Genomic DNA, 14,743 nt, shown 5'->3' with positions numbered 1-14,743 from the left:
AGGAGGCCTACAAACCTGACTCAGTTGCACCAGCTCTGTCAGGAGGAATGGGCCAGGATTCACCCAACTTATTGTGGGAAGCTTGTGGAAGGCTACCCGAAATGTTTGACCCAACACCCAAGTTAAACAATTTAAAGGCAATGCTACCAAATATTAATTGAGTGTATGTAATCTTCTGACGCGTTGGGAATGTGATGAAAGAAATAATTCTCTCTACTATTATTCTGACAATTCACATTCTTAAAATAAAGTGGTGATCCTAACTGAGGGGGTATTTATTATTATTTGATTAAATGTCAGGAATTGTGAAAAACAGAGTTTAAATGTTTTTGACTATGGTGTATGTAAACTTCCAACTTCAACAGTAGATATTTCATAAAAAATCTGCCTTTTCCAGCTATAGATATACACACACAACATTTGAACAACTTCCCAAGGATATAACAAAGTCAATAACTTATTTATATTATTGTTGATTTGTTAGAATTACACTGAACCAAAAATATAAGCGCAACATGTAAAGTGTTGGTCCCATGTTTCATGAGCTGAAATAACAGAAATGTTCCACAAGCACATCAAGCTTATTTCTATCACAAGAAGCTGAATTAAAACGGCATGATCATTACACATGTGCACCTTGTGCTGGGGACGAGAAAAGGCCACTAAAATGTGCCGTTTTGTCAACACAATGCCACAGAAGTTTTAATAGAGCGTGCAATTGGCATGCTGACTGCAGGAATGTCCACCCGAGTTGTTGCCAGAGAATGTAATGTTAATTTCTCAGACAATTTGGCAGTACGTCCAACCGGCCTCACAACCGCAGACCAGTGTAACCACGCCAGCCCAGGACCTCCACATGCGGCTTCTTCACCTGCAGTATGGTCTGAGACCAGCCACCCAGACAGCTGATGAAAGCGTGTGGGTTTGCACAAGCAAAGAATTTCTGCACAAACTGTCAGAAACCGTCTCAGGGAAGCTCATCTGCTCGTCATCCTCACCAGGGTCTTCACCCTGACTGCAGTTCGGCGTCGTAACCGACTTCAGTGAACAAACGCTCACCTTTGATGGCCACACGCTGGAGAAGTGTGCTCTTCACGGATGAGTCCCGCTTTCAACTGTACCGGCCTTATGGCAGACAGCGTGTATGGCTTTGTGTGAGCTAGCGGTTTGCTGATGTCAACGTCGTGAACAGAGTGCCCCATGGTGGTGGTGGGGTTATGCTATGGGCAGGCATAAGCTATGAACAACGAACACAATTGCATTTTATCTTTGGCAATTTTAATGTACAGAAATACCATGAGATCTTGAGGCCCGTCCATCTGCCGCCACTCACGTATCAGCATGAAAATGCATGGCGCAAGGATCTGTAAACAATTCCTAGTTGGTCCCCATCCTTTTCTGCCATAACAGCCTCCACTCTTCTGGGAAGGCTTTCCACTAGATGTTGGAACGTTGGGGCAGGGACTTGCTTCCATTCAGTTACAAGAGCATTAGTGAGGTCGGACACTGATGTTGGGCGATTAGGCCTGGCTCGCAGTCAGTGTTCCAATTCCTCCCACAGGTGTTCGATGAGGTTGAGGTGAGGGCTCTGTACAGGCCTGTCAAGTTCTTCCACACCGATCTCAACAAACCATTTCTGTATGGACCTCACTTTGTGCATGGGAGGGCATTGTCATGCTGAAACATTTAACGGTTTTGTCCAAACTGTTGCCACAAAGATGGAAGCACAGAATTGTCTAGAATGTTTTTGTATGTCGATGTGTTAAAATTTCCCTTCACTGGAACTAAGGGGCCTAGCACGAAAACTAGAAAACAGCCCCGGGCCGTGATTCCTCCTCCACCAAACTTAACAGTTGGCACTATGCATTGGGGCAGGTAGCCTTCTCCTCACATCTGCCAAACCCAGATTTGTCAGATGGTGAAGTGTGATTCATCACCTCAGAAAACACATTTCCACTGCTCCAGAGTCCAATGGCAGGGAACTTTACACCATTCCCAGCCGACGCTTGGCATTGAGCATGGTGATCTTAGGCTTGTGTGCAGCTGCTCGGCCATGGAAACCTATTTCATGAAGCTCCCGACAAACAGTTCCTGTGTCTGATGTTGCTTCCAGAGGCAGTTTGGAACTCATTAAGGAGTGTTGCAACCGAGGACAGATGATTTTTAAGCGCTATGCACTTCAGTGGTCCTGTTCTGTGAGATTGTGTGGCCTACCACTTCGCGGCTGTGCCGTTGTTGCTCCTAGACATTTCAACTTCACAATAACAGCACTTGCAGGTGACCGGGGGAACTCTAGCAGGGCCGAAATTTGACAAACTGACTTGTTGGAAAAGTGGCATCCTATGACGGTGCCATGTTGAAAGTCACTGAGCTCTTCAGTAAGACCATTCAACTGGAAATGTTTGTCTATGGAGATTGCATGGCTGTGTGCTCAATTTTTATACACCTGTCAGCAACGGGTGTGGCCAAAATAGCAGAATCTACTAATTTGAAGGGGTGTCCACATACTTCCGTATATATAGTGTATTTTTGTTGAGTGTAATTAGAGTGACACAGAGCCTTCAGAAAGTATTCAAACCCCTTGACTTCATCCACATATTGTTACGTTACAGCCTGAATTTAAAAATAGATTAAATATAGATGTTTATCGCTGGCCTACACACAATAACCCATAATGTCAAAGTGGAATAATGTTTTTGACATTTTTACAAATTAATACAAAATGAAACACTGAAATGTTTTGAGTCAATAAGTATTCAACCCCTTTGTTATGGCAAGCCTAAATAAATTTGCTTCACAAGTTTTTGAATGACTACCTCATCTCTGTACCCCACACATAGAATTATCTGTAAGGTCCCTTAGTCGAGCAGTGAATTTCAAAAGACAGATTCAACCAAATACCAGGGAGGTTTTCCAGTACCTGGCACAGAAGGGAACCTATTGGTAGATGGGGTTTAAAAAATCTAAAGAAAAGCAGACACTGAACATGCCTTTGAGCTGAAGTTATTAATTACACAAAAAAAGATAAAGGCATCCTTCCTAACTCAGTTGCCGGAGAGGAAGGAAACCGTTCAGGGATTTCACCATGAGGCCAATGGTGCCTTTAACGGAGGAAAATGGAGGATAGATCAACATTGTAGTTACTCCACAATACTAACCTAAATAACAGAGTGAAAAGAAGGAAGCCCGTACAGAATATTTTCTCTCCAAAACATGCATCCTGTTTTTTAATATGGCACTAAAATAATACTGCAAAAAATGTGGCAAAGCATTTAACTTTTTTTTTCCTGAAAATGTTATGTTTGGGGCAAATCCAATACAACACATTACTGAGTACCACTCCCCATATTTTTAAGCATAGTGTTGGCTGCATCATGTTATGGGTATGCTTGTAATCATTAAGGACTGGGGAGTTTTTCAGGATAAAAAAGAAACAGAATGGAGCTAAACACAGGCAAAATCCTAGAGGAAAACCTGGTTCTGTCTACTTTCCACCAGACACTAGATTAATTCACCTTACCAACAAAATAGTGAATGTTCCTGAGCGGCTGAGTTACAGTTTTGACTTTAAATTGGCTTGAAAATCTATGGCAAGACTTGACAGTTTTTTTTGTCTAGCAATTAACAATAAGCAATTTGACAGAGCTTGAATAATTTAGAAAATAATAAAACGTGCAAATGTTGTACAATCCAGGTGTGCTCTTAAGAGACTTCGCTGCCAAAGGTGATTCTACAACAACAACAAAATGTGTAATAAATCCAGGGGTATGAATACTTTCTGAAGGCACTGGAGATCAGCTCGTTCCCTAATGGTGAGAGATGTAGGCTCAGAAGATCACTTGTAAGTTATAAACAACACTTGTAGTTAGTGAGTCCAATTTCAAACATGACAGTACAACGTGTAACTACGGTAGAAGCAGTACCTGATTTCCTACAGGGAATAGGTTGCTCTTTGAACAGGGCATTTTCACATGGACCTCGTCCCAGGCATCTCTGAACTTGTTGGGATAGGGAACAGGAATTTTGCCTGTTTGAAGGAGGTCTGTCTGTTGAAGAGAAAATACAGCATGAGGAGAACATGAACGGCATCACCAGTGGAAGTTCTACCGTTCGTCCGGATGACCAGACGACGACGACGATGAATCATGTGTCTTACTAACTTTCACAATTTAATCATTAATAATGCACATTTGTGTTCATCATACTTCACACATCCTTGGGGCGGCAGGTAGTGGTTAGAGACAGGTAGTCTAGTGGTTAGAGGCAGGTAGCCTAGTGGTTAGAGGCAGGTAGCCTAGTGGTTAGAGGCAGGTAGTCTAGTGGTTAGAGGCAGGTAGTCTAGTGGTTAGAGGCAGGTAGCCTAGTGGTTAGAGGCAGGTGGCCTAGTGGTTAGAGGCAGGTGGCCTAGTGGTTAGAGGCAGGTAACCTAGTGGTTAGAGACAGGTGGCCTAGTGGTTAGAGACAGGTGGCCTAGTGGTTAGAGACAGGTGGCCTAGTGGTTAGAGACAGGTAGCCTAGTGGTTAGAGACAGGTAGCCTAGTGGTTAGAGACAGGTAGTCTAGTGGTTAGAAACAGGTAGCCTAGTGGTTAGAGACAGGTAGTCTAGTGGTTAGAAACAGGTAGCCTAGTGGTTAGAGACAGGTAGCCTAGTGGTTAGAGACAGGTAGCCTAGTAGTTAGAGACAGGTAGCCTAGTAGTTAGAGACAGGTAGTCTAGTGGTTAGAGACAGGTAGCCTAGTGGTTAGAGACAGGTAGCCTAGTGGTTAGAGACAGGTAGCCTAATGGTTAGAGACAGGTAGTCTAGTGGTTAGAGACAGGTAGCCTAGTGGTTAGAGCATTGGGCCAGTAACCTTAAAGGTTGCTCGATCAAGTCCCCGAGCTGACAAAGTAAAAAAAAAATAATAATATGTCGTTCTGCCCCCGAACAAGGCCGTTTAACCCACTGTTCCCCCGAACAAGGCCGTTTAACCCACTGTTCCCCCGAACAAGGCCGTTTAACCCACTGTTCCCCCGAACAAGGCCGTTTAACCCACTGTTCCCCCGAACAAGGCCGTTTAACCCACTGTTCCCCCGAACAAGGCCGTTTAACCCACTGTTCCCCCGAACAAGGCCGTTTAACCCACTGTTCCCCCGAACAAGGCCGTTTAACCCACTGTTCCCCCGAACAAGGCCGTTTAACCCACTGTTCCCCCGAACAAGGCCGTTTAACCCACTGTTCCCCCGAACAAGGCCGTTTAACCCACTGTTCCCCCGAACAAGGCCGTTTAACCCACTGTTCCCCCGAACAAGGCCGTTTAACCCACTGTTCCCCCGAACAAGGCCGTTTAACCCACTGTTCCCCCGAACAAGGCCGTTTAACCCACTGTTCCCCCGAACAAGGCCGTTTAACCCACTGTTCCCCCGAACAAGGCCGTTTAACCCACTGTTCCCCCGAACAAGGCCGTTTAACCCACTGTTCCCCCGAACAAGGCCGTTTAACCCACTGTTCCCCCGAACAAGGCCGTTTAACCCACTGTTCCCCCGAACAAGGCCGTTTAACCCACTGTTCCCCCGAACAAGGCCGTTTAACCCACTGTTCCCCCGAACAAGGCCGTTTAACCCACTGTTCCCCCGAACAAGGCCGTTTAACCCACTGTTCCCCCGAACAAGGCCGTTTAACCCACTGTTCCCCCGAACAAGGCCGTTTAACCCACTGTTCCCCCGAACAAGGCCGTTTAACCCACTGTTCCCCCGAACAAGGCCGTTTAACCCACTGTTCCCCCGAACAAGGCCGTTTAACCCACTGTTCCCCCGAACAAGGCCGTTTAACCCACTGTTCCCCCGAACAAGGCAGTTTAACCCACTGTTCCCCCGAACAAGGCAGTTTAACCCACTGTTCCCCCGAACAAGGCAGTTTAACCCACTGTTCCCCCGAACAAGGCAGTTAACCCACTGTTCCCCCGAACAAGGCCGTTTAACCCACTGTTCCCCCGAACAAGGCCGTTTAACCCACTGTTCCCCCGAACAAGGCCGTTTAACCCACTGTTCCCCCGAACAAGGCCGTTTAACCCACTGTTCCCCCGAACAAGGCCGTTTAACCCACTGTTCCCCCGAACAAGGCCGTTTAACCCACTGTTCCCCCGAACAAGGCCGTTTAACCCACTGTTCCCCCGAACAAGGCCGTTTAACCCACTGTTCCCCCGAACAAGGCCGTTTAACCCACTGTTCCCCCGAACAAGGCCGTTTAACCCACTGTTCCCCCGAACAAGGCCGTTTAACCCACTGTTCCCCCGAACAAGGCCGTTTAACCCACTGTTCCCCCGAACAAGGCCGTTTAACCCACTGTTCCCCCGAACAAGGCAGTTTAACCCACTCTTCCCCCGAACAAGGCAGTTTAACCCACTGTTCCCCCGAACAAGGCAGTTTAACCCACTGTTCCCCCGAACAAGGCAGTTAACCCACTGTTCCCCCGAACAAGGCAGTTAACCCAATGTTCCCCCGAACAAGGCAGTTTAACCCACTGTTCCCCCGAACAAGGCAGTTTAACCCACTGTTCCCCCGAACAAGGCAGTTAACCCACTGTTCCCCCGAACAAGGCAGTTAACCCACTGTTCCCCCGAACAAGGCAGTTAACCCCACTGTTCCCCCGAACAAGGCAGTTAACCCCACTGTTCCCCCGAACAAGGCAGTTTAACCCCACTGTTCCCCCGAACAAGGCCGTTTAACCCACTGTTCCATCGAACAAGGCCGTTTAACCCACTGTTCCCCCGAACAAGGCAGTTAACCCCACTGTTCCCCCGAACAAGGCAGTTTAACCCACTGTTCCCCCGAACAAGGCAGTTTAACCCACTGTTCCCCCGAACAAGGCCGTTTAACCCACTGTTCCATCGAACAAGGCCGTTTAACCCACTGTTCCCCCGAACAAGGCCGTTTAACCCACTGTTCCATCGAACAAGGCCGTTTAACCCACTGTTCCCCCGAACAAGGCAGTTAACCCCACTGTTCCCCCGAACAAGGCAGTTTAACCCACTGTTCCCCCGAACAAGGCAGTTTAACCCACTGTTCCCCCGAACAAGGCCGTTTAACCCACTGTTCCATCGAACAAGGCCGTTTAACCCACTGTTCCCCCGAACAAGGCCGTTTAACCCACTGTTTCCCTGTAGGCCGTCATGGTAAATAAGTATTTGTTCTTAACGGACTTATCCTAGTTAAATAAATAAAAATACATCCAACACAAATATTGAGACCAGGACTATTGTGGAGTAGCACAAATCAAGGCTGAGACCATTCTATGGAGGGTCTAGTACAGTGATCAACTAGATTTAGCTGCGGGCCAATTATTTTCTTTAGCAGGTGGCCGGAAAATAATTATAAATAATTTGTAGACTGCACATTGTCCACAAGAAACCCAAACAGATATAATATTGGACCAAAACAATAATTTCAAACTTTGGTTTACAAGACCACATATCTGTATATTATGCATGGCGGGGAACCCTGATCTTACTGTTCACTTGTACCTGGTTGTCTAGGTCAGTGATTAGTTAGGAACTCCCCTCACCTGGTTGTCTAGGTCAGTGATTAGTTAGGAACTCCCCTCACCTGGTTGTCTAGGTCAGTGATTAGTTAGGAACTCCCCTCACCTGGTTGTCTAGGTCAGTGATTAGTTAGGAACTCCCCTCACCTGGTTGTCTAGGTCAGTGATTAGTTAGGAACTCCCCTCACCTGGTTGTCTAGGTCAGTGATTAGTTAGGAACTCCCCTCACCTGGTTGTCTAGGTCAGTGATTAGTTAGGAACTCCCCTCACCTGGTTGTCTAGGTCAGTGATTAGTTAGGAACTCCCCTCACCTGGTTGTCTAGGTCAGTGATTAGTTAGGAACTCCCCTCACCTGGTTGTCTAGGTCAGTGATTAGTTCGGAACTCCCCTCACCTGGTTGTCTAGGTCAGTGATTAGTTAGGAACTCCCCTCACCTGGTTGTCTAGGTCAGTGATTAGTTAGGAACTCCCCTCACCTGGTTGTCTAGGTCAGTGATTAGTTAGGAACTCCCCTCACCTGGTTGTCTAGGTCAGTGATTAGTTAGGAACTCCCCTCACCTGGTTGTCTAGGTCAGTGATTAGTTAGGAACTCCCCTCACCTGGTTGTCTAGGTCAGTGATTAGTTAGGAACTCCCCTCACCTGGTTGTCTAGGTCAGTGATTAGTTAGGAACTCCCCTCACCTGGTTGTCTAGGTCAGTGATTAGTTAGGAACTCCCCTCACCTGGTTGTCTAGGTCAGTGATTAGTTAGGAACTCCCCTCACCTGGTTGTCTAGGTCAGTGATTAGTTAGGAACTCCCCTCACCTGGTTGTCTAGGTCAGTGATTAGTTAGGAACTCCCCTCACCTGGTTGTCTAGGTCAGTGATTAGTTAGGAACTCCCCTCACCTGGTTGTCTAGGTCAGTGATTAGTTAGGAACTCCCCTCACCTGGTTGTCTAGGTCAGTGATTAGTTAGGAACTCCCCTCACCTGGTTGTCTAGGTCAGTGATTAGTTAGGAACTCCCCTCACCTGGTTGTCTAGGTCAGTGATTAGTTAGGAACTCCCCTCACCTGGTTGTCTAGGTCAGTGATTAGTTAGGAACTCCCCTCACCTGGTTGTCTAGGTCAGTGATTAGTTAGGAACTCCCCTCACCTGGTTGTCTAGGTCAGTGATTAGTTAGGAACTCCCCTCACCTGGTTGTCTAGGTCAGTGATTAGTTAGGAACAAATTGAAAGGAAATAACAAAACCACCAGATGCTTAGCCCACCATGGGGTTTGACACCACTGGTTTGGACTAAAGGGGTTTGACCCCACTGGCTTAGACTAAAGGGATTTGACACCACTGGCTGAGACACCACTGGCCTGGACTAATGGGGTTTGACCCCACTGGCTTAGACTAAAGGGGTTTGACCCCACTGTCTTAGACTAAAGGGATTTGACACCACTGGCTTAGACTAAAGGGGTTTGACCCCACTGTCTTAGACTAAAGGGATTTGACACCACTGGCTTAGACTAAAGGGGTTTGACCCCACTGGCTTGGACTAAAGGGGTTTGACACCACTGGCTTGGACTAAAGGGGTTTGACACCACTGGCTTGGACTAAAGGGGTTTGACCCCACTGGCTTAGACTAAAGGGGTTTGACCCCACTGGCTTAGACTAAAGCATTCAGTTAGTTTTCCAAGGAGCTGCTCCCTCTCTCTCACCCTGATCATGACAGTGTGATGGTCAGGAATATTCTTCAGTGGTGGGAGTGGTCGACCACACTGTGGCATTCTCCTCAGATCACTGATGGGGCTTCCCAGCCACTTGGAATCGTACGGTGGCGACGGTGGAGGGCCGTCCTCTCCATCTCTGCGTTGTTTCTCACGTGGGACGTCCTCTCCATCTCTGCGTTGTTTCTCCGAAGGAGCTTGGGCACTGTCACGTTGAAAAAAAGGAGAAACAACTTTAACACGACACTGAAGAAGAAAAAATAAATGCAATAGATCAACAACATGATGCACGAGCAACATGGTTTATAATAAACATCTTAACAAGACATCAGAACAATCTAGCTAAAAACTACTGCCTACATCACAATAAACTTGCCTTTTGACATTGACTTGATCTCTGTACTGACAGGAAGACATTGACTTGATCTCTGTACTGACAGGAAGACATTGACTTGATCTCTGTACGGACAGGAAGACATTGACTTGATCTCTGTACTGACAGGAAGACATTGACTTGATCTCTGTACGGACAGGAAGACATTGACTTGATCTCTGTACTGACAGGAAGACATTGACTTGATCTCTGTACTGACAGGAAGACATTGACTTGATCTCTGTACGGACAGGAAGACATTGACTTGATCTCTGTACTGACAGGAAGACATTGACTTGATCTCTGTACTGACAGGAAGACATTGACTTGATCTCTGTACTGACAGGAAGACATTGACTTGATCTCTGTACGGACAGGAAGACATTGACTTGATCTCTGTACTGACAGGAAGACATTGACTTGATCTCTGTACTGACAGGAAGACATTGACTTGATCTCTGTACGGACAGGAAGACATTTACTTGATCTCTGTACTGACAGGAGGACATTGACTTGATCTCTGTACTGACAGGAAGACATTGACTTGATCTCTGTACGGACAGGAAGACATTGACTTGATCTCTGTACGGACAGGAAGACATTGACTTGATCTCTGTACGGACAGGAAGACATTGACTTGATCTCTGTACTGACAGGAAGACATTGACTTGATCTCTGTACGGACAGGAAGACATTGACTTGATCTCTGTACTGACAGGAAGACATTGACTTGATCTCTGTACGGACAGGAAGACATTGACTTGATCTCTGTACGGACAGGAAGACATTGACTTGATCTCTGTACTGACAGGAAGACATTGATTCTTCTGTTGCCATATTTTCTCCACCACTTGTAGAGTCACAACAGCCACCCCGGAGAAGAGCATGTTTCTCTGACAGTAACAGGAACACAAATAACTGTCACGATAAAACCTATCCACATATTAAAATAGTATGAATAACATTCAAATTCGGCTAGGTGTTCTAAATTGGTCAGTAGCCTAATAGTGAAAAAACCCATAAAGAAGCTTCACAGCTTGCCCCTGAAACAACTTTATTGTTGAAAAATACTTATTCAAAAATGTCAAAAAGGTCAACCAGGAGAAACGAGCATACTGAGCCGGACGCCAAGTCGACTCATATCCTTACAGATCTTTGTTTACAACCATAACAGGAGTAACCTACTTAATTACTTACACATAGGCCTAACTAACTTTTTTTTTAAAAGTCTGAAGTGAAGTATATATTTGCGTGGATTCCTCATGTCTTGCTCCTTGCTGGAAAAACGTTTGGTCCAAATCGGATGTTAGGTATTATATTTATTGAATGTAAATATAGCACCTTAAAACTATTCGCAGACCAGATTCACCTCGCAGGTCGCTAGTTGGGGAACCCTGGTCTAGTGACTGCTGGTTTTTACTGTTCACTTGTACCTGGTTGTCTAAGTCAGTGATGAGTTAGCAACTCCCCTCACCTGGTTGTCTAGGTCAGTGATGAGTTAGTTAGGAACTCCCCTTACCTGGTTGTCTAGGTCAGTGATGAGTTAGTTAGGAACTCCACTCACCTGGTTGTCTAGGTCAGTGATGAGTTAGTTAGGAACTCCCCTTACCTGGTTGTCTAAGTCAGTGATTAGGTAGGAACTCCCCTCACCTGGTTGTCTAGGTCAATGATTAGTTAGGAACTCCCCTCACCTGGTTGTCTAGGTCAGTGATTAGTTAGGAACTCCCCTCACCTGGTTGTCTAGGTCAGTGATGAGTTAGCAACTCCCCTCACCTGGTTGTCTAGGTCAATGATTAGTTAGGAACTCCCCTCACCTGGTTGTCTAGGTCAGTGATGAGTTAGGAACTGCCCTCACCTGGTTGTCTAGGTCAGTGATGAGTTAGCAACTCCCCTCACCTGGTTGTCTAGGTCAGTGATGAGGTAGGAACTCCCCTCACCTGGTTGTCTAGGTCAGTGATGAGTTCGTTTGGAACTCCCCTAATCTGGTTGTCTAGGTCAGTGATTAGTAAGGAACTCCCCTCACCTGGTTGTCTAGGTCAGTGATTAGTTAGTTTGGAACTCCCCTAATTGGATGCACTCAATTAGCTTCCTTTCTTCCTTCCTTCAGAGATCAAATTGTATTTTCCACAAATGAGTGTTGCAGGAATGCTAGTCTGATCTGTTTCTAACAACAAATGATTCCAGAACAATCTGAGACGGTGGGTGTTAAAATCCTCTTGTACTTTTTGAGGTGGAACGACAAAGGACAAAGAATTCTCAGCTCTCAAAAACTGTCCTCACCTGCTGGTACCCCCACTGTCCTCACCTGCTGGTACCCCCACTGTCCTCACCTGCTGGTACCCGCACTGTCCTCACCTGCTGGTACCCGCACTGTCCTCACCTGCTGGTACCCGCACTGTCCTCACCTGCTGGTACCCCTCACTGTCCTCACCTGCTGGTACCCCTCACTGTCCTCACCTGCTGGTACCCCCCACTGTCCTCACCTGCTGGTACCCCCACTGTCCTATCAACCAACATTTGTAATGAAGCCTATACCCGACATGTAATTGTGGATGCTTAGACTATATAATCTTGAGATATGACTTTGTACTATGTCCGTGAATCTAAGACGTAACGTAATGTAAAACGCGTGAACCCAGAATTCTGTATTAACTGGGTTACTTTCACAGCACCAGGTATTCAATACTGTACCTTGTGGATGGGGCGAAGAAGTCTGTTATTTTTCCTTGGCCCTTGGAGGAGGATCTTTCTGTGTCCTGCTGCTTGTCCAGATGCCTGTTGATCTGGCTCACGGTCTCCTCCATTTGCTCATCACTGTCCCCTTTAGGATCTGTGGGCACGTCCGAGACCGGCTTGTGATCCTTGGGCACTTCCGAGACCGGCTTGTGATCCGTGGGCACTTCCGAGACCGGCTTGTGATCCGTGGGCACTTCCGAGACCGGCTTGTGATCCGTGGGCACTTCCGAGACCGGCTTGTGATCCGTGGGCACTTCCGAGACCGGCTTGTGATCCGTGGGCACTTCCGAGACCGGCTTGTGATCCGTGGGCACTTCCGAGACCGGCTTGTGATCCGTGGGCACTTCCGAGACCGGCTTGTGATCCGTGGGCACTTCCGAGACCGGCTTGTGATCCGTGGGCACTTCCGAGACCGGCTTGTGATCCGTGGGCACTTCCGAGACCGGCTTGTGATCTGTGGTGACTTGCGAGACCGGCTTGTGATCCTTTAAGCTGTCAGATGGTGTTAAGGGCGCTGTCTCTTCATCCTCCAGGTCTATAATACTAGAGACAACAGGTTCCTCAGAGTCTGAACTGTGGGTCTGGGCCTCGGTCTCTGTCTCCATAAACTGGATCTTGTGACTGCAGCCAGACTCGGAGCTGTCTGGACTCACCATCTCTACATCCTCCAGTTGTTGTTCAGCAGCTTCACACACGTCAGAAGCTGGGCTTGTGGTGCTTTGGGGAAGTTCCAACGACCACTTATCAAGGTTATTCTGTTGGGACTTGGGATTGTTTTTCTGACTAAGAGATGTTGCTTTGGCACTATGCTGCTGCCCCTCCATTGCGTGCAGACTTGCCTCTTTGGAACTTGCTAATGGAGAGGAGACAAAAGACAACAGAATGAGAATCAACTTGGATCATAATTAACTTGACTGGTAAGTCATAGTGAGTGTAGCCTATAGGCCTACAGCAAAAACACATCAGAAAATCAAACAACTCAAAAAAAATGGAACTGGAGAAAAAAAAATGGAACTGAAGAAAAATCCACAATCAGATTACACAGAGGATCATTTAATATTCCCTGCTCAGGGAGTGTTACCTTTAAAAGCCAATGAAAGAGGGCTCCTTGAGCCGACAGGTGCTTGGAGGCCAAATTCAACCCGAAGTCTCTTTTTAGCAGGCTCCAAATCTGACAGTGCAGTCATGCTTCAAGATAGAAAAAGAGCACCATAATAACGTTAGCATCCCTAGAATAGATGGGACGTGTGTTGATAAATTATCTAGCTAACGATAGAGAAAGAGCATCATAATAACGTTAGCATCCCTAGAATAGATGGGACGTGTGTTGATAAACCATCCAGCTAACGTTAGCTAGCCATTTCACACGCCACGAGCATTTGATTGTCTATAGTTCATACAAAATAAAGTGAATTGTTATGCATACTCACAATACAACCTCATTCAGTAATACCACCGAAGCGTTTTGGTAACGATGGTTCCAGAATGGTTTCACACAGAGTCCTCTCCTCAGCAGGCTAGTGAAAAATATCATACGGCTTGCAAACATACGACAGTGGATCTATAGCTAGTTTAACAACACAAAATACATTTTGGCATGTACAGCCAGCAGCGACCAAGGTCTAGCTAATTCGTAAAGGTTAGCTAGACACAATTAGCTTCACAGTTTTACGTTGTTGTCATGAGCGTTTTTACTTGGTACAATTAGTATTAATTGTTTTTTTACAGCTGATGTGAGGTTAGGTTAACTCTTAAACCAAAGATATTACATAAATACGGTTTCGACTGTAACGTACCACAAAACAGACACGTCATCGTCTCAGCAACAAAACAAAATCACTTCCGGGTCACATTTTTTTTTTACGTTTCAAAATATTAGAAGAGTGTAAAAAAACGGTACTTATTCATACAACAGTGCCTTCAGAAAGTGTTAACTCTCCTTGACCTTTTCGGTATTATCTTGGGTTACAACCTGCATTTAATATGGATTTTTATTTTAAATAGTAAAAAATAAATGTAAAAAAAAACTGAAATTACTTGTACGTGTAAATAAGTATTCAAACCCTTAGTTATGGAAAGCCTAAATACCTTCAGGAGTAAAAATGTGCTTAATTAACAAAGTATAATAATAAATTGCATGGACTCTGTGTGCGAAAAAAGTGTTAAAATTATTTTTGATTGACTAACTAATCTCTGTACCCACACATATAATTAATTATCTGTAAGGTCCCTCAGTTGAGCAGTGAATTTCAAACACAGATTCAACCACAAAGATCATGTTTTTTTTTGTTCAATGCCTCGTAAAGAAGGGCACCTGGTAGACATTGAATATCCCTTTGAGCATGGTGAAGTTATTAATTAAACTTTGGATGGTGTATCAATACACCCAGTCACTACAAAGATACAGGCGTCCTTCTTAACTCAGT

General features: G+C 45.9%; 1 protein-coding gene across 2 annotated transcripts in view; it reads right to left on the bottom strand.

Moving 5' to 3' along the window:
• LOC139376996 (poly(ADP-ribose) glycohydrolase-like) overlaps positions 1-14,168 on the bottom strand; it is a 96,559-nt gene extending 82,391 nt beyond the window's left edge. The window contains exons 1-6 of one of the 2 annotated variants that reach the window (XM_071120046.1): positions 14,114-14,168; positions 13,748-13,834; positions 13,399-13,505; positions 12,273-13,170; positions 9,200-9,413; positions 3,924-4,046 (exon numbers count right to left, since the gene is read on the bottom strand). In XM_071120046.1, the coding sequence (XP_070976147.1) occupies positions 3,924-4,046; positions 9,200-9,413; positions 12,273-13,170; positions 13,399-13,504 (1,341 nt within the window). In that variant the 5' untranslated portion in view covers position 13,505; positions 13,748-13,834; positions 14,114-14,168. Of the gene's footprint in view, positions 1-3,923; positions 4,047-9,199; positions 9,414-12,272; positions 13,171-13,398; positions 13,506-13,747; positions 13,918-14,113 lie in introns of those variants that run through there. The other variant, XM_071120045.1, reaches the window with a different exon arrangement.
• Positions 14,169-14,743: the final 575 nt, after the last annotated feature.

The sequence above is a fragment of the Oncorhynchus clarkii genome, chromosome 20 (genome assembly GCF_045791955.1).
Source record: "Oncorhynchus clarkii lewisi isolate Uvic-CL-2024 chromosome 20, UVic_Ocla_1.0, whole genome shotgun sequence".
Classification (NCBI taxonomy): Eukaryota; Metazoa; Chordata; class Actinopteri; order Salmoniformes; family Salmonidae; genus Oncorhynchus; species Oncorhynchus clarkii.
This window is presented reverse-complemented; position numbering and strand designations above follow the sequence as displayed.